The 27,883-nt window shown below is 38.7% G+C and overlaps 1 protein-coding gene across 1 annotated transcript; it reads left to right on the forward strand.

Moving 5' to 3' along the window:
• Window positions 1–22,917: 22,917 nt before the first annotated feature.
• Window positions 22,918–27,177, forward strand: sox4b (SRY-box transcription factor 4b). Its single transcript, XM_057835390.1, has one exon. The coding sequence runs from the start codon at window positions 23,376–23,378 to the stop codon at window positions 24,600–24,602; it is 1,227 nt and encodes a 408-aa protein (XP_057691373.1). The 5' UTR covers window positions 22,918–23,375; the 3' UTR covers window positions 24,603–27,177.
• The last annotated feature ends 706 nt before the right edge of the window (window positions 27,178–27,883 follow it).

Genomic DNA, 27,883 nt, shown 5'->3' on the forward strand with positions numbered 1-27,883 from the left:
TTGATTGCTTATGATTGCAACATTTTGAGATTACTTTAACCCCCACCCCCACTTACAGATCCTATAACCATAGTTGGTACAACTGTAAACCAAAACCAGATACTCCTATTACTCATAGCCAATCAGCTTAGAAAGGTCAATACAGTGGTACCTCGACATCGGATCGCTTCGACACACGATCTTTTGGACATCCGACGTAAAATTTGACTCACCATTTGTTTCTACATCCGACGACATGCTCGAAATACGACGATTTTTGACAGTGCTGCAGTTTCTTTGTTTTGCCGGAAGATGGGCCCACGGCTGATTTTCTTGTGAGAGAAATTAACACTGGATTCAAAAAGGTTAGTGCAGGTGGAGAAAATAAAGAAAAGGTGACGCTTACCATTGAAATGAAGATGTAAATGATAGCAAAATATAAGCATGGTGTGTGCATCCATGAATTGGGTCGACAATAGGGCCGTGAAATGTCGATCTCGGCCGGCGGTCTGCCTCCGTTTGCAAGTCTTTATAGGTTAAGGTGACAATTCTCATCGTGGTAACATCGCCAAAGAAATCGCCAGCTTCGTCAGGTTTCTAATCATTTATTTTATCAACTTGTGCAACAGCAGCGGACGGCAGCATCAAAAGAAAAAGTAAACTCTTGCTCACTGTCACGTCAGCCCCGTGGTGCGTTCAGGTACAGCAAAAAAAAGTCCGCCACATTAGAACCCGATTCGTTACATTATTACAGGTATTATTATATTTGCTATCATTACACAGTATTATTGTTATTCAGATTTTTATTCATAATGTATTTGTTTTGCTCTTTGTAATTGATATTTGCAATAGTAATATCAATATTTATTGAGAATTTAGTGTAGGTTTTCGGGCTGCGGAACGAATTAATGAAATTATAGTGTATTCTTATGGGAAAATCCTGCTCGACATACGACCATTCTGACTTACAAACAACGTCCTGGAATGAATTAACTTCGTATGTAGAGGTACCACTGTTTATTGATACAAATGTAATGGAAATCAAAATGATAAAATAAAACTTTACTAAATCAATGAATAATCACAATTTGTAAAGCGTTTCACAAAAACTTTGTTTTAAAATTTTAAAAATTATGAAACAAGGGAACAAACATGCAGTATTAAGGTAGCCTTACACTATACGAAACTCAGGGTATTTAATTACCCTAATAAGAAGTGAGGTTGTTCGAGCCATGCCAGTGACGATTGTCGGGTGTGTTTCTCGTCTAGTGTCAGTGGTGAACGAGCCACTCGGTTGTCTCATGTTTCGTATGGAAATCAAGGTTGCTCGAAACCTCTCTGATCGCATTCAGACATAATTCCTTACCATGAAAGAAAGTTGTGAGAATTTCGTTAAAAAAACAACAACAATTATCTTGAAATATTAAAAAAAAAAAAAAAAAAAATTCAACGTGTGGTGACTGCGCAACCCATCTTTGAGCAACACGAATGTTTGGGAGTAATTTGATAGCGTATTTGATTAGTTTAGAACTTGTGTTTGCAACATTTACCTCCACTTAAAATTCTGCAGCTTGCTAGGCATGCACTGACTCCCCATATTTCAACAGAGATTGCAGCGATAGGGCATTTTCCCAGAGATGTTTCACCTTTCCTTTAGCAAACTGTAACAAATTGTGTTGAATGTCTTCTTCAGATTTCTGGGCTGAGTCAATTGGTTGAAGTCTGTATTTTCCGTGTTGTTCCAAAACACATCGCGTGATGCATGTTTTCTATGTTGTGTTACTAATAAAACTTAAAACTACAATGGGAGTTGATTTATTTTCATGTTTGGGCCAACTCATTCGGGATATAATCTTGTCATGTGTGACACTTCAGATTTACTAAATCGTATAGTGCAGGGGTCCTCAATGCGCTGCGTACCGGTACGGCATTTGCTACCGGGCCGCATAGAAATAATAGATAATTTATTAACGACTGCATTCTGGCTGAATTAACTTTTGGCCTGTGCCCCTTAACACACCAATATCCCTGTCTACTCTAGATGTAATACTAAAACTGGATAGAATGTCGTCATAGAAATCCATCGGACTGCTAGTAGTACATCATGTTTTTTATATCTATGTGCGCTTGTCCTCGATAATAACGTATGACATAGGCCATAGGGCATCACATTTGTTCCCTGAAATAATAAGCCCCCACACTAGCGAAGATGAGTGAAAAACAGATGTCTTTGGAAAGATTTTTTACAGGTAAAAGTGCACCTGACCAGCCAGAAGATGAGCCTACAACCTCGAAGAAAACAAATTCTTCTTTTAACAGACAATACCAAGAATCTTACCTAAAATATGGGTTTGTCGCAACAGGTGAGTGTCAGGCACCATGTCCACTCTGCATAATATGGCCCACGAACTCCGAAGGAGTGGATTTGTGACTCGTTTGTGAAGAAACCGAGTGATTCGAGCATGTCTGCGCAACAGGAGGATCAGCTTGTAGAGATCGCAGATGACTGTGACCTTAAACATACATTTGAGACAACAACTCTACTGTAGTTCTGGATTAAAGTCATTCCAGAATATCCTGACATCGCTGTGAGAGCATTGAAAACCTTGCTACAATTTCCAACATCGTATCTTTGTGAAGCGGGCTTCTCTGCAATGACGGCATGACAAAGTTACAGAGCAGACTTGACTTAAGGAACACACTACGTGCCTCACTGTCTCTCATCACACCTAGATGGGACCATCTCGTCTCAACGAAACAAGCTCAGGCCTCCCAATGATTCAGCGGGTGAGTTATAATCTCCCTGCACTTAACATTTGTTTTTGTCCCGTCGTGTTAATTTTGTATTTGCCGTATTTTTCTGCCGCACATTGCCAGTTCATGAAAAAAAGACCCAAGTCACACCGCTCTGTCGTGCAAAAAAGGTTGGGGACCCCTGGTATAGTGTAAGTGTGTTTGAATTATCTGGCATAAGAATCTGGGACAATTCTTACATAGTCGTTCATGCTATCAGATTTCAATGGCCAGAAAATTGTGTAGTGTAAGGCAACCCTTAGACATAAATCTGTTTTATAATATTGCACAAATCTCTGATGGTCAAAGAGAGCTAACATACTGTATCTTGTGATTGCATATACACACTCAAGAGCATGCCACACTAAAAAAAAAAAAAAAACATACTCACAGTGCAGGTTTTCTTCCTTGAGAAAAAAAGCCAAATAAATAAACTGTCCACGTGACTGTCTGTGTGACTGAAACCAGATGGAAAATGGCATGATAAATTCATGAAGCATTACAACTCAACAAGCTTCAAATAATTCAACATGCATGTACAGTACACAAAATTATGGCTTTTTACTGGTGGCTGAAAAGAGAACATTGCTTTACAAAAGCTGCTAAAAGTCAGAAATTATGGGTACTGAAAAGACAAATGTGCACTTGTGAATGTAAAATTTTGATTAATCTCATTGAAGAAGGTGAAAGCAGTGTAATTTTGTCTCATGAATTATTCATGTCCTTTCGCTTTGAACCCTTGATTTTTCCTGACAGGTGCCTGTGTGTCCCCTTCCATTAGCCATGTCATTTCCTCCTCTTCAGCTGCAATCCACTCTCATGTCCTTAACACTGATCCCCAAGGACTGACATGTATGTAGGGAGAAATGAAGAAGTGGGGGAACAAGGCGCAGGAAACGAAAGGGGGAAAAGTGAGTAGGCAGCATGAAAAGTGAAAGTGGGCAAATTAGTCTTTATGCAAACCTACAGTACAAGTTAATAAGGCACTTGAACAAAGTTAGAGGCAAATGTGAAACTTCATAGCACATAAGTGCAAAAGCCTTAGGGTTAGAGGGACAAATACACACAAGTCAAGTGAACAAAAGCTTAAAAAGTAGTTAAAAAAAACACGTGCTTTGACACGTGTTTCCATCTGATAGATATAACATTGAACTAAGTTAACCAGTCAGGCTTATACATTGAGACAGAGAGATGGAGCTGCTGCTTAGTGTTTCTTTCTTTACACTGTCCCAGATAACAGCATGCAGTCAGACAGTAAGTAATCCACCATAAAAATACAGTTTGTGTTACCAAATGCTAGATAAATGACGAAAAGAAGCAGAGGCGGAGGGAGATAAATGCAGGCGAGGAGGGGTTACGGTCTACAGGGATAAGGGTGGCAGAATTGTGTCCAGAGGGGAAGATCAGAAGAAATATTGGAGAAAGTGTTAAAAAACGTAACGTAAGCAAAAGTGGGAATGTGGGTTGTACGATACAATAAGCATTACCGGTAAAGGCTGACAAATGGAAGGTCAGGTTAAAAAAAAAAACACTAAAAATTAAGTGCACACAAAAAAAAAAATGGAATGGGATCTCCAATCAATATGTAGTCTCCTTATGGTTTGTGTACCATCGTTTGCTCCTTCCTGCTGTCTCATTTTTTTTTCTTCTACCGTCCCCCCCTCCCCCCTTCTCTCCCCCTCTCCTCTCTCTCCCTCAGTCTTGAATGTGCTGAATGTAGGTCATCTTGTCTGGAAGCTCCTCTTCTCCCTCACCACCATTCCACCATACTCTTCTCTTCCCCACTGGGGCTGCGATTTCTCTGGGCTGGGTGCCGCTAGCTGGACAGCATAAACTAGCTGGAAACTGCCGTGCCGGGTTTGATTTATATTGCTTTTATATTGCACAAGGCCCGATTGCATCTGTATCCTGGAATGAGAGTGGGAGATTTCCATTGCTTTTATCAGCAGGAGGACAATCAGGCGAAGACTGACCATAACCACAGCCCAAAGGGGTCATATCCTCCAAGCAGGGTAGAATCAAAAAAATGTTGGCATCTCACACTTGTCCTGGAAAGAAGTAGCTTGCTTTCAATACTCCATCATATTGATCCAAATTTTGTCTTCTTACTTCCCACTTTTCGTCTCTTTTTGTTTTGTTTGGCAGGTTGATTCGTGTAGATTCCATGCAAAGTGCCGACACTTGTTTTAGCAGCTGATATCAAATAAAATACAGGAAAGCTGTAAGCCTTACGCTCTCTCTCCTCAGTGCTTCCTTTCCCAAAAATATGGGAGTATGGGAGTGAAGGAAAATGTGTGTGTGAGAGTGTGTGTCTGGCTCCCCAGCCTGCCGCAGTGCAGAGCGACTGGCTTGGTGAAGTGAGAGAGGAAAAACGCACACACTGTTGCTAACTCTGGGCTGGCAGACTGGCATTAAGTATTTGTGTAACAGGGTGGCTTACACAGCACATTTTCCTGGTGTTCCATTGATATTAAAACTCCATCAAACTGCAATAGACATTTTAATGACACTAAACCATTCTTCTTTTGTTTGTTTTTGTAAACTGCTACAAATTTATGACTGAATACACATATTTTTTGGACTATAAGTCACACCTGAGTATAAGTCGCACCAGCCCAAAAAATGCGCAATGAAAAGGGAAAAAAAAAACATTTAAGTCGCACCGGAGTATAAGTCGCATTTTAGGGGGAAATTTACTTGATAAAATCCAACACAAAGAACAGATATGTCATCTTGAAAGGCAATTTAAAATAAATATACAATAGATACATAATAGTTACATGATGCATGAACAACGAAATGCGAACGTGGCCGGTATGTTAACGTAACACAGCTAAGAGTTATTCATATAACTACAGCATAAACAACATGCTAACAAGTTTACCAAACCATCAGTGTCACTCCAAAACACCAAAATAAATATGTGAAATGATATAATAATCTGTTAAAAATTTCACACATAAGTCGCTCCAGAGTAAAAGTCGCACCCCCTGCCAAACTATGAAAAGAACTGCGATTTATAGTCCGAAAAATATGGTAATTTCCTCTACACTCGGATTTCATTAAATCGCTGACAAAAAAATTAAAATTGAACAAGTGGTCTGAAAAATTAAACGACCTGCTTTCTCCGACCTGGAAATACACATATAACTGTATTTAACTCAAATTTATGACCACTTACTCCAGATCTCAATTTTAGGCTGAATGTGTCATCACATCAAGCCTCAAAATAAGCATGTTTTTTTTTTTTTTTTGCTTTATTGTCATGTACGGATGCTTTTGTTATAAATTGCTTCAATGAATTTACGAAACATGAAAATAAAATGCCCCGATCGTAGAAGCTGATAGGGAATAAATAAACACATAAGCGTCTCCTGCACCCTTGTTACAAATGATACCCCAGAATATTCCACGTACCCAAGTGAAGTATGCTCTCACGGCAGCCTTTTATCTCTGAGTGACGACAAGGAATTGCTTTGCCCTTGATTCTGAAGCATGTATAGGTATACCAACCTTCCATACCAGCCAAACACATTAGTTGACTCTCATATCCATCCTTTTTTTTCTTCTGCCAATGTGGGCATTTGCAGTTTCAAGGAAAAGTGCCTTACTTCCTCCATCAGCTCAGCTGTAAAAATGGTTTGTGTGAGTATTGATGATGATTGTAAACAATCAAGATTTTGCAGTATTCAGACAGTATTATTTTTTTCATGGGTTATGTGGAGTGATTTCATATTTGTGATTTCAAATTTGAAATTTGTATGTTCAAGTGGGTAAAATCAGATCCTTGTTACAAGACCCATCACGACATGCACCCTTGTCATCATGCAGTTGACTGGAAGAATTGATTGGCAGTCACTTTATAAACATCATGCGTGCATCTGATCCATCGACATATTGGTGCAAATCATTAGCTATCCAGGACAGTGTGATATTATCAAACACATGCCATGTCACTCACCTGATGAAGTCTGAAGGAAGGCCAACGCAAGTGACAACACCTTGAAAACATGACACTGACACCTCAGATGGTCGGACTGATTTGAGATGCCCCCCCCCTCTCTCTCTCTACCAAACTCACCCACACACATGTATATCCCCCTACGAACACACTTGTCAAACACATCCTTGGTTTGCCAGGTGTGAAGAGAATATGGTAGTCTCTAATTGGTGAGAAAGAACTTTGTCACTTTTCTAGATGGAAGGTACATACGATGGGTTTCTAATCTGTTGGAAAATTAGAAAAATACCACAGCAACCTTGTTGGATGAGGGGATTCAAAACTTTTAGGAATTGACCTCCACATATTATTAGATCATTTTGACAAATGCTCGTAATTTGACCAGCAAAACTTTGGAGGAGCATCCAATAGTTGATCGTCAGCCCACTGGCTTAATATTAGATTTTGTATGCGTTCGCCATTAGAATGGTATAGTTTCAACACATTCAGTGGACATAAACAATTTTTATACGGGCATGGTGATGTTTTAATGTTTTTAATCGAATTTGATAGGTATGTTCAGGTTTGTTTGTACACTCCAGTTATTTTTTATTTACACTGTCTTTGAATACAATTTCTTGAACAAAATCCAATGCACTAACGACAGCTCCCAGTGTATGCAGTGCGAGTTTACCATACTCACAAATAAAACATACTGGAATTCATATCTTTATGACTTTCTCTTTTTACCTAAAAAATCCTGCCATTACTCTCCTTATGACTCCTAATAAATGGTTGCAGTTAACTCCCATTTTAAATTTGTGTAAAACGTTTTCATATGACTTAAATGTGTTGTTTTTAAACTATGGCTGTCAAATCTGTCGTGTTAACGGGCGGTAATTAATTTTTTTAAACGTTAAACGTTAAAATATTTGATGCAATTAACGCACATGCCCCGCTCAAACAGATTAAAATGACAGCACATTGTCACAACGTCCACTTGTTACTTGTGTTTTTTGGAGTTTTGTCGCCCTCTGATGGCGCTTGGGTGCGACTGATTTTATGGGTTGAAGCACCCATGAGCATTGTGTAATTATTGACATCAACAATGGCGGGCTACTAGTTTGTTTTTTTATGTAAAATTTTACAAATTTTATTAAAACAAAAACATTAAGAGGGGTTTTAATATAAAATTTCTATAACTTGTACTAACATTTATCTTTTAAAAACTACAAGTCTTTCTATCCATGGATCGCTTTAACAGAATGTTAATAATGTTAATGCCATCTTGTTGATTTATTGTTATAATAAACAAATACAGTACTTATGTACCGTATGTTGAATGTATATATCCATCTTGTGTCTTATCTTTCCATTTCAACAATCATTTACAGAAAAATATGGCATATTTTGTAGATGGTTTGAATTGCTATTAATTACGATTAATTATGATTAATTAATTTTGTAAGCTGTAATTAACTCGATTAAAAATTTTAATCGTTTGACAGCCCTATTTTAAACAGATGCTGTAATCGGCTTATTCTTTCTTCCACATGCTAAAATGAATAGAAGTTTTAATTACTTTAAAGTCCGAATTGTATCAAATTGGAGAAAATTTAATTGTTATTAATTTACCTTTACAAGCAGACAGTGGCAATGAGTCATCAATTCACAAAATGTAGTAAATTCTATGTGAATTAAAACACACTCGTGGACACACCCCCACAAACATGCATTACCTGTGAGTGTAACTCTGGGGACCTTTTGCTGTGTCATTCATGTAGTCTTCTTTTGGGTTAGCGCTAAGATGCCCCAAGAGAAGTATGACTGACTCACACACACACATCATAGCCATACAGATGAATGGCTTGAGGTGGCAACATGATGCTAAAGTTTGTCTCATAATTTGAGCTTTCTGTCAGGGCCATCACCTCTGAAAGGAAACTCACTTACTGGCCCTCCCTCTCTCATCCGCAGAAAACACATGCCAACACTCATGCAGATTCGTGCTCACGCACAGTAGTACGCACACACACTTCCAAACTTACGAACATTCTGCCTGCTGACCAAATGCATAGAAAAAAATGCTATTCATTTCTCAAGGCCTTCCAAACATTTATGGCAGATTGAAGTTGTCCCCATAGTCGACCCTCACCTTCTTGAGAATACCACAGCAACTCTCACACAGTGAAACCTGCAGCAAGGTCCTATTCATAACCTTCACAAGATGGTTGATCTTGTGATCAATATTATTGTCAAGTGAAAAGATGAAGTATTGTTAACATACTGAAAAATGTTTGTTTTCTTTCTGTATTTCTCTGAAAATGTACAGAGACTGACAAGAAATGTGCTTAAATTAAAACTAAACATGGCTTCTGGCAATGTTGTTTTTGGCAGCCATTTTAATTTTCATCTTAGTCTTTTGGAAGAAAATACCTTAGTCATATTTTAGTCATTTCAAAATGTGTTCGTCTTCGTCTCGTTTTAGTCATCGAAAACTCAAATTTCATCTAGTTTTAGTTGACGATTCTCAAAATGTTTTCGTCTATAAACTTTAAGTTTTAGTCAGTGAATAAATTAATAATTAAAAAAGTTTCCAACAACTTCGAATGATGTTTTCCAAGTGTTTAAGAAGACACCGAGTTACCGCGCTAAATTCTAATGCTAACGCGAACGCTATGCTAATGCTACAAGTTAGTTTAGTGTGTGATGATCACTCAGCACATACTTTTAAAAGGCTAAAGCAACATGGCATATTTAACCAAGATAAGAGAGCAAAACTGCCCAAGCAGGACCTGACACGTAGATTTTACAAAAGGAGCCTGGAACGGGTACAGTCTTACTCTCCGGCCGGTGAGTAAGCGTGTGTGTGGGGCTGGGAGGTCGGGGTGGGTGGCACAGCACGTCACATGAGTGACACGACCAGACACTGCTAAATGCATGATAAATACCCATACAATAAAAAAATATCAGACATTGTGAATTCATGACTGAAAATAATGGCAAATTTTCATCTCGTTCTCGTGTCGTCAGAAGACAACTCGCATCCATCTCATTATGTTTTAGTCTGCAAGACACGTTTTCAGCGCGTCATTGTGACGTCATCTTTATGAAAAAATTGTTTGTTGATGAAATATTTTCGTTATCATCATCGTTGACGAAAACAACACTGGTTTCTAGCCTATAAACCCCCATTCTAACCCTTCCCACACTATTTAGGGACGAAGCGCCACCAGTGGCTATTTAGCGCAAGTGCAACTTCCTTTCCCTAACTTGCCCATCAAGCTGTACCTACATATTTATCCACGTCATCCCCAAATACATTTTGACTCAGGTCGTTATGTCTTTGATATTATTTTGACATTGGCGATGCCACGTAAGAGAGGTTGAGTGTCGCGATGCAGCATAGCAACAACAAACAAACATAGAGCGCCACCGAGAACCCTCCGAGGCAAGTGCATTATGGAGCAGCGACACTAAGTGTGTCACAATTCTGTCTGCAATTTTGACTAGAGCCCACTGAATTTTGAATATTTTGCAGCTTATCTTGCACTGTTAGAAAATTGATTGATGCCAGGAAATTTGAGCTTTTCTTCTTTGGCTAAAAGCAGGCTAGAAGCTCACACTCTGTGGGCACTACAAAATGTTGATTTGAATCTCGTGTGCTTTTAACTAAAAAAAAAAAAAAAAATGTTTTGGAGGTCTACTAGAGACAAGCACCTTTAAAATTCATAGCAAAATAATGAAAACAGCTACAGGATTGGCCGTCTGACATCATCAATGCACTCCAAAAAGTTGATACTACAGTACATCCTTGATTATTGACATGATTAACATGTGTAGTGTTCGAAACATTAATAAAGTACAAGTGCCATTGAAGTGTTGGCACTATTCGTACTTTTATTATTAATGGGCAACTATTGTAATGTTTGTGTGTAGTTTTGTCTGAATGTGGTTGTAGCTCACAGAATCCACCTTAAATTGGAGCAGATGTTTGAATTCAACTTGCTAAACTTCACAAATCAGAGCGAGACCACTGATAATGAGCTAATGTCAGTTGCCAAAGTGGAGAGGTCTCACGCACGCATGCACGCACACCCACATACACAGCGACCCACACCTACACACACACACACCAATCATTAACAGCTCAGCTTGGGTCATACTTTGCAGCTGCTCTTTCTGGATAAGATAAGACTTTGACTGCCGAGAGTGTGTGTTCCTGCATGTGTATTTATGTCTGTATCATTGTCTGTATCTGTGGCCAAAAACACCTGTTCAAACAAAGCTTTAGAAATACGACTGAATAAATACATTTAATATATACAGTAAAAAGCCATCTGTCTGTTAAAAGGTTGTAAAGATCCATGTTGTGAGCACTGACTTTGATGACCGTCAAAATGTAACAAATCTTGAGAGTGTGGACGCATGGTGCATACTGTAGTTAAGAGTATTAGGACATGTTGTGCTATAGAACATGTTACCTTACAGACTACACTTTCTTAGACAATGATGTTTTGCTGATGAACTTGGATGCCTGCATCAATTATGTTTTCTTCCTAGTAATGTTTTTTGGAGACAAACACATAATATTATTAGATAGAAAATGAAAACCTTAATTCTCATAGGAACTCTGAATGCTTAAACTGAGACAATCTGGTAATTTCTGAGAGAGTTCCCTAAAGCAAATTGTAGACAAAGATCAAATTCTAAAATAAAAATAAAAACATTCTTTTTGTTAGAATGAATGAAATGTATTTCTAATGATATATACTTATGTAATGTATTGTTGACTGTTCAGAATACTACATTAGTAACCCACCTCTGAATGCTGCCCAGTTCAGTAAGTCAGATGCTGATAATAAATGTAAGTATTTTCAGCCACATTGTTTTTTTTACTATGGCACTCAAGACTATTAATATAGATGAGATTTATGCAAAGAAACTAAACTATGGGTTATTGTTGATGAAGCACTTATGTGGAATCTATTGAAATGAAATTGTATTTTTTTATTTGCAAAAATCTGATTATGGTTATCCATGGCTATATCAAATGATTAAAAAAAAAAAAAAAAAAAAAATATTAAAGCATACTATTTTGATTATTACGGTTGAAGAACATAGGGTAGAATGAGGTAAATTCAGTTTGAATTTAAAGCGATTGTCTATTTAAAGTCAAAACTGAATAATTGGGCGAAAGTAAAGACAGTTGTTTACAAGCCTTCCAAAATTGAATGAATCAAAACTTTAATAATAATGATAATAATAATGATAAAGCGTGTATGTAAAAGGGAAAAAATACAATTGGCCTGTCAGGTGTCCGACGCTGTATGTGTATCTGATGACTGTGCTCAAACCATGCCCGTCCGCTGTGCGGACATTCAATCAAACTACCTGCACTTGATATAGTGTGGATGCTATTTCGTTTACAGTGTTTACTATGTCAACACAACGAAATATGTTTGAACCATCCGAACCAGAATTCAATTCTCAACCAGAAGACACCAACGCACGTGAGAATCAATATCGTTCCTCTCAGTCTGCAGCAGAATGGTATTTCATTCTTTTTTAAATTGTCAATTTACATTAGTCTAGTGTAGTGTAGCATTATCGACAAACCACACACATTTTTTGGACAATGTTTTCAATTCAGTCGGAGTGGTTAATAATTTATTTTATTTTAGTTGTTTTGTAACACACATTGATGAATATTGATCGCACATCCCTGTAAGTATGTTGCGTCACCCTTTATAATCTGCGAATTTGTATCTTTATATAATTTATCGGTAATCAACTTTAAACTTAAACTTTGTTAATGCGGACTACATTAATATTCCTTATGAACTCACAAAGGTTAACTTACACTCATTGTTGAGGACAATAGGCCTATGTCAATTCCAACCTGGTGAGCCAATGACAGCGGTGCAGCCAGGTAAGGACCATGTGGCGAGACAGTCGGTGTCGCCCATTCAACCACAATAACATAATGTGTGAAGCCCTGCAGCTCCTGGTTGAAGTTTACAAAACTGTCCTTCGTAAAAGGCTCACTTCAGAGATGGGTTTGGTTGGTGATTCACAGTTCTCCATGATTGTGGCTCTTAATAAAGTCGACCTCTTTTTTACCGCCCCATTTTTCGGTAGTTTGAATAATGTCGCCATTTTGTTCTATGCATGATTATGCGTTGTAAATGTGCCTTAAATATTAGACAGATAAACATCAGTATCTGCAACCATATTGATAGTTTGTTCAGTTTATTTTTGATAAATCGAATTTCAAAAACAAAATACTGCTTACATCTTCTGTTTTAGCTTCAAAATAAAAGCATCTAACTAAAAGTTTTCAGAATAAGAGTTCGCTGTAGCACTGAATTAGTACTGTTTCTGAAGTTCTTATTCGTCACATAATGATGATGATCTTTGTTCAAGACACATGGAGATCCATAACACAGAAACAGCATGCATACAGAATTAAAACAAAACAAAACAAACCAACAAGCGCTAGTGTGCAAAACAGGCTAAAGGCTGTCCTCTACTGGCAAATTATTAACCTACAGAAGGCTGCCCTCTACTGACAAAGACCAAACTATGTCTTAAATTTAAAAAAATCAGGCTAAAAGGATCAATAGATACTGGCCAATGCTACATAGCTACCAACAGTGTTGTTAATAACGGCGTTACAATATAACGGCGTTACTAACGGCGTTATTTTTTTCAGTAGTGGGTAATCTAATTAATTACTTTTCTCATCTTGGCAACGCCGTTACCGTTACTGAGGACGGAAAGGCATGCGTTACTATGCGTTACTATATTGGTCGAAAAGTCTGAGGGAGACGGACTCGCCTAGACGACAGAGCAGAGCAGGAGCGGGGAGGAGGCAAGAAAGTTGTGACGCCGAGCAAACGCGATGCTAGGTAGCTCCAATAATACATGTTGTAGCCGATAGCCGACAAACTACGCCCGCATGTTATGGTAGATATGGTAGACATGGTAGATATCACATGTACTGTATATAGATATAACTAGATGCAAATTGACAGACATGGCACTAGATGCGTTAGTAGACAGCCACCATCTTAAAGCAGTAGGCTTTTTAGGATGGCTCTGTTGTAGAGAACCTTCCTAGCGAACCTAAGTAACTTTTTATCTAAAATACTTCTAAATCGGCAAAATCTTGACTTGAATCTATCTTTAAATGATGAAACAGTTTTAAAACTTTCATGTCGAAAGTAGAGAGAAGGGAACTAATGCAATAATGGGAACAATTTTAACAACTTTTAACAGTTGATTCAGGGTAAAGGGTAAATTAGGGTAAAGAATTGGGCTCAGGCCAGTTGTACCAAAAACCTCCACAAAAAACTTCACATAGTGTGGCCAATGGTTTTTTTTTTTTTTTTTTTTTTTGAGGGGGAAAAAAAATAAAGTGATTATCACCAATTACTTTGCCAAGTAACTAATTACTCTTACATTCAGGTAATTGAGTTACTAACGCAATTACTTTTTGGGAGAAGTAATTTGTAACTATAATTAATTACTTTTTTTCAGTAAGATTAACAACACTGGCTACCAAGTTTCAAAATGAACAGTTCACAAAAATAACTGAGGTATATCACTTTAAATTTTGATTCCACAAGAAGAACAAGAAGAAGAAAAACTACTAATACTACGTGAGTTGTGCCTTCAGCCTGCAAAAATTAACATAGACATAAATGCAGGAGGCTCAAGAGTTAAGAACAATATGAAAATAATGTTACAACTGTAAATATTTTGAGAAAAAGGAATAGAACCAATTAAAATAAAATAAAAACTTTAGACAATGTAATATAGTGTATTTCTTTTTCAATAACAATAAAAGTATAAGTTTATAAACAAATTTAACTCATGCGTATATGTATATACCAGTGACATGCGGTGAGGTTCATGGTTGGTGAGGCACTGACTCCTTTAGTGTCAGATTTCCAAATATATAAACCAAAAAGGGTAGCTTATTCAATTGGCTACTGGTTATTTCATATCTCATCAGCATTCTTCACAAAACAGGCACACACGGTACATATTATCGATACGTAAAAGTAAGAAAATAACATGCATTTGCTCTACACCATCAATGTGTTGTCCGTCACCATTCTATAATTAATGCAACATAAATGAGAGTAAAGAGTGGTGTACAAAACCACAGAATTCAATTCTGACCTTTAGTGAAATATTCAGTTGTTTTTAAAACTTTTAATTCTGAAACTTTAATCAATTTATTACAGATTGCTAAACAAAAAGTGTGAAAAGAAAAACAAATAATATTTTATTTAAGGCCAAAATTTAGTTTTTAAATATTCTATTGTATTTTTCTTGGTCCAAGCTCTTTTTTTTTTTTTTTTTTTTTTTTTTTTTTTTTTTTTTTTTTAATAAGATTGAAATGAAAACTGTTTGTGGTCTTGCGCCTGTCCTTCACCACAAAAACCGGCGTTACTTTGGAAGGGCATAGGTTTTGTCTCAACATTCGTAGGGACGATATAACAGCATAACCTGCATGTAGGTACACTTTTTGCTGGGGACGGGACATTAATTAGACCAAACAGATTGGATGAAGGGGGCAAAGGGCCACATTTCTAATGTATATGAACCTAATTAATTAATTGGCAAAATGATCAATGCAAAATAAATCCTTATCTACTGATAATAACTTTTACGTGCATTGGTTTAGATGATACACTGTTCAATTCAAACCTTTGTTTTCAAAAAATACTAAAGAAACATTTTGAAAACTTCCTGAATAAATGTCTGGTTTTTATTAGCAAACATAAACATAGTGAACATAATTCACTTAATAATGGTAGGGTCAATTCTATCCTTACAACATATGGAACTATTGAAAGATCTAAATTCTCTATATAACTGAACATTATATCATGCAAAAAAGGTAAGGTTGCTTAAAAGTTGGTGGGGACAATTTTAGCATGCTGAAAAGTTGGTAGTGTTATGTCCCTACCGTCCCTATGCAAACCTACGCCCTTTTAGTAAAAGTCCTCCTTATTTTCCTTGACTTTAAAAAAAAAAAAAACAATCTCTCCGCCTCAATGGAGAGGATTGCTTCAATTAGATCGTTCTGTGTTCTATTTGACAAGCCAGAAAACACAGTGGATGTGTCCAAATGTCTAGCTAACCTTTCATCTTTCTCAGCAAAACCATGTAATCGTTCTACATATATGCCACTTTTAGAAGAGCTACACGCTCATCGTTACCACGAAATGTTAACTCCTGTTTAGCTAGGATGCAGGTTGAATTAATGAGGTCTTTCAAACTCTTTTCTTTACCTTAGCTTTTGAGGATGCTACCGTTGAGCTTCCGCTGTTCGTCAAAGCCAAATCGATGCTTGAGCTTCCAAAAGTTTTTAAAGCAAACAGGCTTTGAATGTGAGTGGTCGAGCTCTCATGTTTGCTGAGGCTTCGTGGTAGTTTTTTAATGTCACAATATCTCGTGTTAGTCCAGACATTGGCACAAGTTGAGAAGAAAAGGCAGGGAAAGCAGCAAAGGCGATTTTTCGAAGGACAGCCACATAGACAGTCTTTTCGGGTGTACCAGTCCGTTTGAAAAGCGCGAGTTATCCTCTGTCCCGTAGTTTGAAGCAAACCTTTTAGCTCCGGCGTTGTGTTAACCGCGTCCACTTTTAACGGAAAGTCCAGTTTCACGTACGCCCCCTTGCAGTGCGGCAGAGTACTATCTGCCGCAGCCTGTGTCTTTTCACTGCGGTTTTATTTCCCATCAGCAAAACTAATTATGTCGCTAACAAACATTAAACTTTAAGGGTTAAAGACATTAGCCAGACTGAGGAAAATCAGGTCAAATAAACGTATCTGGAAACATTATAATGGCGACATGCAGATGTACGGCAACCAGCACGCTCCAATTCCATGTATCAACCCAGTTTGTTAAGGATTGCGCAATCAGAGGTGAGGCTTTACTCGTTGCTGCCGCACCTCTCGTTTCATTTCTTTATTTGAACAGGAAATAGGCTAATTCAGCATTTTTGACTATAAAAAATGTTTGAAATGAGTCATAAATAAAGAGCAATGGACATATATTAATATAAATTTGATGCTATAATTATTTTTTTGTCATGATGACAGGTGAGGCTCTGCCTCACCTGCCTCCCCTGACCGCACGTCACTGGTATATACCGTATTGGCCCGAATATAAGACGGTGTTTTTTGCTTTGAAATAAGACTGAAAAAGTGGGGGTCATCTTATATTTGCGGTCTAGACATTATACCCATTCACGACGCTAGATGGCGCCAGATATCATTGAAGCGATGTTCTGTTATGACAGATCTCAGCTACTCTCAAGTTTAACCAGTTTGCATTATTTTATTGCAATGTTTTTCCTTATTCAGATTTGTTTCAAGACTACAGTTATAGTTAGACTTCACTTTAATGGTTAATGCAGCTATTGCAATTTTGTTGTTTTATCACAATAGATTGGTTTATTTACATTTCAAAAACCACACGCCATTCATTTACGAATGTGATTGCACTTTAGTTTACATATTTAAATGTTCAGATATTAAGATTTGAATGAAGCAAAATGACATGCTTTTTCTCTCAAATATATTGTTATAATCATTTGTTTCAGATGTACTGTAATTATTTTCTTTATAAAAATTAATTTGGTGTTCAAAAAGTCTTTTTTCAAACTTGAGTCTTAAAAAAGAGAGGGGGTCATCTTATAATTATATATTCGGAACAATACGGTATATATATCTATATAATACACCAGTATAACAAATATTGTATTTTTTTAACAGCCCCACTCCTCCTGTCTCAGAAAATGTTATGGTACCCTCATTATGTGCCTCAGCACACAAACAGGCTGAAGGCTGTGCGCGCATTCCTTCCTGTTTTGTCATGTCTTATCCGACACAAATCCAATCCATTAATTCCACTTGCACAAGTACCGCATATTCACATCCATCATAGCAAATCTTCCCGGAAATCAGTGCTCAAAAGGCGGCCGCGCGCTGTCGTCGACTTCGGAGCTAAGAAGCCAGATGTGGTGCTCCAATGCTTTTTCTTTTGCTATGGAGTCCAAATGGCACCATAGCAAAGTATTCGGTGTCCCTGTTTAATTTAGTAGGTTTTTTTTGTCTCGTTTTATCCTTAAATTACACGAGCACGAGTCGTAAGCATAAACAACTCGTAACCAACAGGCAATTTTTCGGTCCACGTTGCCCTCTACCGGCCAAGTCTGCATTGTCTTCTACTGGCAAACTCAGAACCCAAGTCCGCAATTAATTAAACAAACCTGATACAACAACAAAAAATCGGGTTGCAAGGATTGATACTTTCCCATGCTACAAAGCTACAAAGTTATTAAGGCGATCTGTTCTTGAATGATGGAGGAATAGGACTTTACAATTTGCGTCCACAAGAACAGCAACAACCTGAGTGGCAACTTGACAGGCCTTCAGCCTGTATAAATACAGTGGTATGAAGAAGTATCTGAACCTTTTGGAATTTCTCACATTTCGGCATAAGATCACCATCAAATGTGATCTGATCTTTGTCAAAATCACACAAATGAAAAAACAGTGTCTGCTTTAACTAAACCCCCCCAGACAGTTATAGGTTTTCATATTTTAATGAGGATAGTATGCAAACAATGACAGAAGAGGGAAAATAAGTACGTGATCCATCACATTTAATATTTTGTGGCCCCCCATTAGCAGCAATAACTTCAACCAGACGCTTCCTGTAGCTGCAGATCAGTCTGGCACATCGATCAGGACTAATATTGGCCCATTCCTCGCTACAAAACTGCTGTAGTTCAGTCAGGTTCCTGGGATGTCTGGCATGAATCGCTGTGTTTAGGTCATGCCACAGCATCTCAATGGGGTTCAAGTCTGGACTTTGACTTGGCCACTCTAGAACGTGCATTTTGTTCTTCTGAAACCATTCTGAAGTTGATTTACTACTGTGTTTTGGACCATTGAGTTGCATCCATCCTCTTTTTAGCTTCAACTGTCTGACAGACAGCCTCAGGTTTTCCTGCAAAACATCCTGATAAACTTTTGAATTCGTTCTTCCATTAATGATTGCAAGTTGTCCAGGACCTGAGGCAGGAAACAGCCCCAAATCAGGATGCTCCCTCCACCATGCTTCACGGTGGGGATGAGGTGTTGATGTTGGTGAGCTGTTCCATTTTTCCTCCACACAACTTCTGTGGAGTGTCCAAGTGACTTTCTGCGAGCATTAAACGAGCAACAATGTTTTTTTAGACAGCAGTGGCTTCCTCCGTGGAGTCCTCTCATGAACACCATTCTTGGCCATTGTTTTACTTATACATAGTTGATGTGTGCACAGAGATATTGGACTGTGCATAGGCCTTTCCCATCACTGCTATTATCATAATCAGTTTTGCTATTTTTTCACTAACGGGGTAATCTAACTAATTATTTTTTCCGCCGTTACAACGTCGTTACCGTTACTGACGGTCAAAAGCGGTGTGTTACTTACTTTGAATAAATTTAAGAAACTACCAGCCGTAGCGAGTTTACTCTGCTCTGTTTGTTTGTCATCCAAGACTTGGGGTGCGTTCAGGTTCATGACAATGAAAATAGTAAACACACATAGCCTACCTTTGCAAGAACGATGGAGTTGCCGTTTGATACGATCATAATGTGCAGGTTCTGCACCCATCCGCAGCAAAACTGTTCGTAGCTTTGTAGCCATTTGTAATTTTGGAATCGCTGATGAGTTTAGTAACATACACCAAACAATAAATACAGCAGAATGTCCATTTCGCGTAATTGTGGAAGCCCGTCGACATCTTTACTCCATTTGTCTTTGGCTTGCTCGTAAGGGTCAACATTGTTAACATCCTTAAGTTTGATCACATATCTGTTCTTCGCCTTAGTAACGAGTTTGTCTCTTTATCGAACTGGCAAGTTAAAGTTTAATGTCCCGCGAGCCAGACCTTGCTTCCATTATGGCTGCGTTGTTGTCAAATCTCACGTGATCCCCCGTAAACGCTCAAGCCTAATAGCGTATGTGTATTTGTTGTTAATAATTTTTTTTTTAAGTGTTTTTTTTAAAACAAACTTCAGAGCTAGTGTTTTCACACACAAACCGGAACAGCGCGTGCGGCAAACACACACACGCAAAACAGATGCAGAGGGATATGATGGCAGCGCATTCAGAGGAAAATTTGTCCTTTACGAGGTGGAGATATAAACACTATTTCAAGTTGGTCGAAATTAAAGGAAAGAACGTGCATGTAAAGTGTAATTTATGTCCTGGGGCAAAGTGTTTGTCGACATCTCTGGTAAGCAATTCAAATCTGTTTATTTTTGTTGCACTTCAAGTGTAGGATAAATCTGTTGCTGGTGAGGTGCAATAAATATTACAAGGTTCTATAACACAACTACCTGTCTGTTCTTTATTCAACTGACTCGAATACTGCTCAGAAAATTTCAAATTCTTTGACATACAACAAAGTCTTTTTATAGTAATGGAAATAGTTACTTTCCCTGGTAACTAGTTACTTTTACTATAGAGTAATTCAGTTACTCAGTTACTTTTTGGAAGAAGTAGTGAGTAACTATAACTAATTACTTTTTTTAAAGTAACGTGTCGACACTGATCGTAATAGACCACTTTCACAAAGACAGCTTTAGTTTGGTGTAGTTTAACAATACCATGGTTTAATTTTTTAATCTAACTTTCAGCTTTTACTTTTTCAATAAAATTGGGCCTGTTGAACAACCAAAATGTGGGGGAGGGGAACATTTAGACAGTCGTAGGGTGTGCGTGAGGGATGACAAAGAAGAAGGGGGTCGTGGGGTGGTGTGGTGGGAGTTTTCCAAAAGAACACCTGTTGAGATTAGGGTTGGCACGCGACCCACTCTAACTCGCGTGGCAGCTGCGCCACATTAGAACAATGGCAGTAAAAGAGAGACCGAAAAAGCAAGAGGAAAGTTTGAAAGCACTGCTTATCCTTTCAGCTTGTGTATGTGTGTGTTAGTGTGTGGGGGTGTGTCTGTCTGTGTGCATGGCATACTAATCTGAGCACAGTGGGAAAAACAAAAAGACAGGGTGCTCTTTCCTGAGAACAAGACATGCGCTCAAATAGAATATGAGGCAAGAAACTGTACGTAAAATACCAAAAAATAATAGATATTTTGTTGGGTTTTATAGAGCTCTTATACAGTATAATACAACTATCGAACACATACCTGTACATTTTTTAATACAGTGTATATACAAATGTATATAAAGTGTACAATTACTCCATCAGGCTGCCAAGGGTCCTAGCACTCCATCAGAGCACTTCTACGGAAAATGTTAATATGTCATTACATTTTCCTTCAATCTCTTATTAAACTGGCATTTAGGATCAGAGTGAGCTTATGAGTTAACATTCTTATTTCCATTGCTGTTATGCTCCATGAACACACAAATTGGAGCCCAATTACCCATTGCCTTACTTGGATGCACTGCAGATAGGCGGCCATATTGAGTATAATTGTAACCACTGAAATGCATCCAGTAACACTGGTGACTGTACTTTCATACTAATTCCCTACTGGTGGTCTAAGTCACCTCTGACTCTAATTTAGAAAACAGAGCATGTGGCCACCTCATTAAATCTCTCTCATCACTCTTTTCATATTTATTTGATCATCAGAGGTGTTCATGTTGTTTTTTTAAAATCATAATTTTTATTCATATTACGCTCTCAATTACAGTGAAACGGGCCAAACTGAGCATGGATCAAAACAATACAAAATTTAACAATTAATCTTAGTCCAAAATTAAACCCACAAATGTGCTATGGTACAATTCGACCCTCGTGTTTTTACTGTACAGAGGCATTACGTAACCATACCTCCACCAAAAAATAAAAATATTAAAAAAAACATCATCCCAGTAAATGTTCTGAATGCTTGGTCTGAACTCTATTGCCTGCTTAAATTGTCTACACTACACCATACTGAGCCCTATCTGGCTCTGCGACGCCATCTAGCGTCAATCACCGTCTTCCCATGTGCTCTCTCATTAGTCAAAGGTGCTCCATCCAGGACAGTAACAGAAAAACAATAATTATAAATTAAAACAATCTTGACCACATTGTCAAACAGAAACAGCAATATTGGTCCAAATGACATTTTATTTATTCTGATGAAAACTTTGAACACAAATATCAAAGCTGCTCTTTTTTTTTTTTTTTTTTTTTTTTAATTTAAATCCAATTCATTATTCCCGTGCAGTACATAAACACCGCTTGTTCTTTATCATGTGCAACCGGTGTAGATTTTGATGCATGTGTGTGTGCATCCACTGTAGTACACTCGTCTTAGATTCACTGTTTCCTCCCTGACTAGTGTGTTACTGCAGAGGATTGGTCTGTCGTGGAGAGAGAAAGAGAGAGAGAGAGAGAGAGAGAGAGAGAGAGAGAGAGAGAGAGAGAGAGAGAGAGAGAGAGAGAGAGAGAGAGAGAGGGGGGGGGGGGGGGGGGGGGGCATCTCAAATCAGTCCGACCATCTGAGGTGTCAGACATTCTGTGAGAGGCTAGGCTCAAATACTCAGTTGCTCAACATGATCTTGTTCAACAACGTGTTCACACAATGGTTGGCAAACACAATTAAATATGGAGTACGACTGGTTATGGTAGGCTAACTTTATGTGTCTACAACACATTTCCCTCTATGACAATCATTGTGAAATGTGTTATCCTTTTCTAGCAGAACTAAAATCCTTCCTCTAAAATGGTCCAAGGGAAGTGTTTTGGGTGCAGACTCCCCATAATGTGGTATATGTGTTCACCAGTTATAATGAAAAAGGAGGGTTAATATAAACAAGGTGCACATTTCTTTAATTCGCATTTACTCACTGGTACAAACTGTTCTCAAAGTTTCCATATGGCAAAATATACTTTGCTTCCCTTATAGCTATATGTTAATGACATACACATGGGTTTGGTGGTAAAGGGGAAAAGGGGGAGGGGGCGATAACATAAGCCAGTGTCTCTTTAAAAAAATGAAGTTTCTTCTTGTATTCTGGAATGAGGTCAGAGACGAGGCTGCTCATTGCACGAGCTGATTATTATTAGATTCCATTTTGGACCAATCAGCGTCGAGATGGGCGTCAGTTTGGCGCTGAGGCAGGCTAGCGACAGCCTCTCATTGGTTTATTTTTTATCACCGTTGTATCTTGGGAAGGGATAAATGCATGCAAAGGGAGACGAGACTGGAGGGCTGCTTTGAAACTCTGCTGCAAGTCTACAGATGGAGGGCGGACCATGTTATTCACTCTAAGTTCCTTTTTCCTTTCCGTCCCCAGCATGTCTGGCTTTTGTCTCTAGAAGCGGGGACACAGGCTGATGCCGAGAAAAACATATCTGTACGGTGAGCCTTTTGCAGTAGTGGGCCACTGTCTCAGGCGCTTAGACTGTCGTGCTGGGCACCACTACGGCTTATTGATTTTGATCACATTGAAGGAGAAAGAGCGATCAAACACTTAAAACGCTGTGGAAGTTAAACTTTGTTTGCATATCCGACCAAACTGGACTGAGTTTGTACTACACACCACAGAAGTGACTTACCCCCCCCTAACTCAACTCACACTCGTGGAGAAAAGAGCTGAGTTTGCTATTAAGTGCACCAAGAGAGGCAGCATGGTGCAGAAGATGAGCCACACTGAGAGCACCGCGGAAGCGCTTTCCTCATTTTTCAGTGGGGATTCAAGCTCCGGGGCGAGCATGGACCTGGACCCCGCTGATTCGCCCCTCTCCCCCGGCTCCACAGCCTCCTCCGCCGGGGACAAGCTGGGAGACAACCCGGCGTGGTGTAAAACTCCGAGCGGCCACATTAAAAGACCCATGAACGCATTCATGGTGTGGTCCCAGATAGAAAGGAGGAAGATTATGGAACAGTCTCCTGATATGCACAACGCCGAGATCTCTAAACGGCTGGGAAAGAGATGGAAGCTCCTCAGAGACAGCGACAAGATCCCCTTCATCCAGCAGGCGGAGCGGCTGAGACTGAAGCACATGGCGGACTACCCCGACTACAAGTACCGGCCCAGGAAGAAAGTCAAATCAAGCGCTTCCAAGCCGGGAAGTGGAGGGGAAAAGGTGGAAAAAGTAAGCAGTTGCTCGAACAGCACCAGCATAAAGTCTTCCACATCTTCGAGGAAGAGTGGACTCAAATCACCCTGCAGCAAAGCCCATAAATCACTTTTCGGGAACAGCAGCAGCACCAAAGCCTCACTGTTTGCCTCCGAGCAGCCGCCGGATAACCACCTCTACAAGTCCAAGGCGGTGCCGTCCACAGCCAAGCAGGTATCGGAGGGCAAGAGGGCAAAGCGGGCGTACCACGTCTACGGAGGCGGCTTGAGCGTCAGCCCCGCGTCGTCAGTCACAGTCCCAGCCAGTCCCACGCTGAGCAACTCGGCGGACTCCAGCGACCCCCTCAGCCTGTACGAGGACGTTTCCAGCGGCAGAGAGGAGGGGAGCGAATCCCCGGGCAGTAGTAGCGGAAGCAGCGGTAGCCCGAACGGCTCATCGGGGCGTTTCGGCGGGCAAACGTACAACAGTCGGCGGGCTTCGTCACCTACTCCCTCCGGCTCTCACTGCTCCGCCTCCTCGTCGTCGTCTTCCTCCTCGGAGGACGAAGAGTTCGAGGACGACCTGCTCGACATGAACCCGAGCCCCAACTTTGACAGCATGTCGCTGGGGAGCTTTGGCTCCTCTGTGCTGGACAGGGACTTGGATTTGAACTTTGAGTCCGGCTCTGGGGGCTCTCACTTCGAGTTCCCCGACTACTGCACACCTGAAGTCAGCGAAATGATTTCCGGGGACTGGCTGGAATCCACCATTTCCAACCTGGTGTTCACATACTGAGAACAATGTGGGCACAAACTACGACCACAAACGGAGCCCAGGGTCCCCGACACGAGCGGGTGGGCTGCTCCTGCTTTGTTTCCGAACAACCAGATCAGTTACTACTCATTCAAACCTTGCGTCACGGCGTCTCTTGTCGTCTGTAAGTGCTTGGTAAGCTCAACTTTTAAAGCAGATAAGTGCCCTTTAGTGGGCTATTTCGCTTTGAATGTGCGGACCGTGGAGGACTGTGGAACAGGCGAGCTTGGAGAGGTGCAAAACAAGAAAGGAGAGAAACCTGACACTGGTTCGGTTTCCTGTTTGAGAAAACGCTCGCTGGTGAACTGGTTGACCCGAACAACTTTACTGTGATTGATTTGCACGATATGCGGTCCGCCGTCCACTTAATCAATGTTGTTGCTGATTATTTTTTAAAGGGACATTTCACAACTTTTTACCGATTTGCCAAGTGAATTTCAACTCTTAAAAGGTACATAAACTCGGACTTTCGCGTGACATTTTTACTGACGTATAGTCACCAAGAGGGATTTTGTATGAATTTAAGGTGGATTGATGTTTTTCTAAGTTTGATATCTTCTTAAAAGCAAAAAATACGTCGAAGCATGATAGCCTACTTTGTTCCAATCTTGTGCTGACTTCTTACGTGAGACGGTCGAACAGTTACAAATAGTACAGTATTAGGGGTATTTAAATGTGTAGATAGCCTCACCTCAGTTGCTCTTTTCTTATTTATGGGATATAATGACACAAATAATCACCAGCTGTTTTAATATTTTAAACTTCAGGACTCAAACACAACTACAAATCAGTGCTGAACTTTATATACATGATCTTTACTATTCAGGACCAAAATTGTTTATCATTTTTTATATTAGTTTATGGAATATCCTCACGTTTTTGTTTTCATCCTCAGAGCTTTGTTTTGTACATGTATTCAGATGCCATTTTATATGGGATATTTATATACTGGGCCAAGCAGTTTTGAGTTTTTATTGTTTAATACTCACTCCTGTTTAGTTTTCTGACACAATTATTTGTCATTCTTCTTCTCAGGCGAAGGGCTAGAGTTTTAAAAACACACAACTTTGATTCCTTTTTTTATATTTAAATGTACACACCTTTGGACACTTAAAAATATAGGAAACAGTTTGATTATTTTCTCAGTGTATTTTTGTACAAATCTATATGGAGTAGGAGGAGTCTGCAATCTACGTGCGTAGTTCAGTTATTCAGCTACATATAGGTTTCCTGATTACGAAACCTTGGATGGCTGGTTTCCATGCTGCGTTTAAGTGCTGTTAGAAAGCTTACATTTGTTGATTTTTAAAAAGTTAAAAAAAAAAAAAAAAAAAAAAACAGCCTGCTGAAAAGTTCTTTGCAGTGGGTACCATGACCAGGCTACTTTTGAGTTTCTCATAAATTACTTATTGATTATATTCTGTAATTGATAGTTAATTTGGCTACTTTTTGTCACCTAATCACCAGCAAGACCTTTAACTTATTTTTTTCAACTTATAAATTGTTATTTTTAACCTACAGCATGTTAAACCATGCCCAAATGCACTTGCAGTATTTTTTTTCCTCCAATAGTTCTTGAACGCAGCACCAGCCTTACATCAGACTACCTTCTGCAGTTTACAGTGCCAGTCTACAGGCTTCTTTTAAGACACATGAACTGATCATTGCCAGAGGCTATTTCTGTAGAGCATGTGGTTTTAACAGTCAGTCTCTAAAGTAGCCACTCCTTTTTTTATTATTATTATTATTATTTTGTAACTTTTTCTGACATATTGCCTACAACAACACACAAGGAGATTGTAGCTTTAAAATTGACTTATTTTTTGATGTTTTCATCAACTGATGTCAAATTCATCCAGCCAACAGCCACTGGGTTGAATAGGCTATCTTTTTAGACAGCAAACAACAAAGAAGATAACATCAAGCATATTCAAAGGTCTGACTTGAGTTCCGCAACATCTTGTACTGCGTTTCTCATTGTATTTGAATATATAATCTTTTCTACTTGTTGGCGAACTATTAGCTAATTGTTTAGTACGTTATGGCATGGTGAATAGCATTTGTATTTCGGATTCAGGTTACTTAGCTGTTGTGTTTTTCAAAAAAGAAAAAAAAAAAAAGAAAAGAAAAAATGCGTAAAAATGAATCTCAACCTTTGTATATTTGACTGTATCATAAAGCAAAAAAGATTGTGTGTTTATGTATGTTGTTGCTATCAAGGACAGGCACTGTCTAGAACGACTATCTTTTTACACATCCTTACTTTTAAGGTGGTCTGTTCAGGACTCTTTTTATATAAATATATATAAATAAATAAAAGCGTTTTTAAGTATATTAACTTTATTTTTCATCCATCCTGTGCAATATGCTGTGTAGAATTATCATGTATTGTCTTATCATGCCATAAACAAATGAACCATCTTTTATTTTGAAACTCTGAAAGGGAGGTGAACTCATGCCAGCTAAATTGTGTCCATTCACTGCCTGTCAGATTGTTGATATATACTTGTGTACAAAACTTTTTCAAGGAAGGAAATAAATATCAGCTGGAACTGAAGCTCTAAATCTCTCTCATTTTCAATGTGTTAATACTCTTCAATCAGGTTATTACTGTGAGTGCTTTGGTAGTGAATCCCCTTGCAAATGAAGTAATCTAAATATTTTAAAAATATCAGTGTGTGTGTTAGAACAAACAACCTTAAATCTACATTTACATGACATTTTACACCCATTTACATTTGGCCAAAAAGTGTCCAGTTACAGTAAGTCAGAGTGGATAACATAAATCCTTTTGACTGTACTGAATCTCATCACCTTGACAAAATCAATGTTTTACATAGACTATGCATAGTTTGCACTATGTATGCCATTTTTCTCAAAAATAGTTTGCTTAATTGCTTATACTGTAAATCTTTATTTACAGGGTTCAGTAAATATGACAAAAGTGATTCATAAAGTATAGTGCCTTACATTACATCTACAGAGGCATTTACATTGAATCTGTGACATGCATGGCATTGCCCAGGAATTTAGACAGTTGATGCACAAATTGATTACACACTCTAAGTATAATATTGTACTATTAATAGTTTTAAGACTTTGAGAACACTTGAGACTTTGAGGTTTAACCCTTTAATGCCAGCAATAAGAAGCAATTATCAGAGAATGCCAAAATTTGAAAAAATGAGGTCCTAATGAAACCTTTTTTTTCAAATTTGTAAAAAGAAAAGTCAAAATGAATATGTGTAATAAGCGCTCAGATA

The sequence above is a fragment of the Corythoichthys intestinalis genome, chromosome 4, assembly GCF_030265065.1.
Source record: "Corythoichthys intestinalis isolate RoL2023-P3 chromosome 4, ASM3026506v1, whole genome shotgun sequence".
NCBI lineage: Eukaryota > Metazoa > Chordata > Actinopteri > Syngnathiformes > Syngnathidae > Corythoichthys > Corythoichthys intestinalis.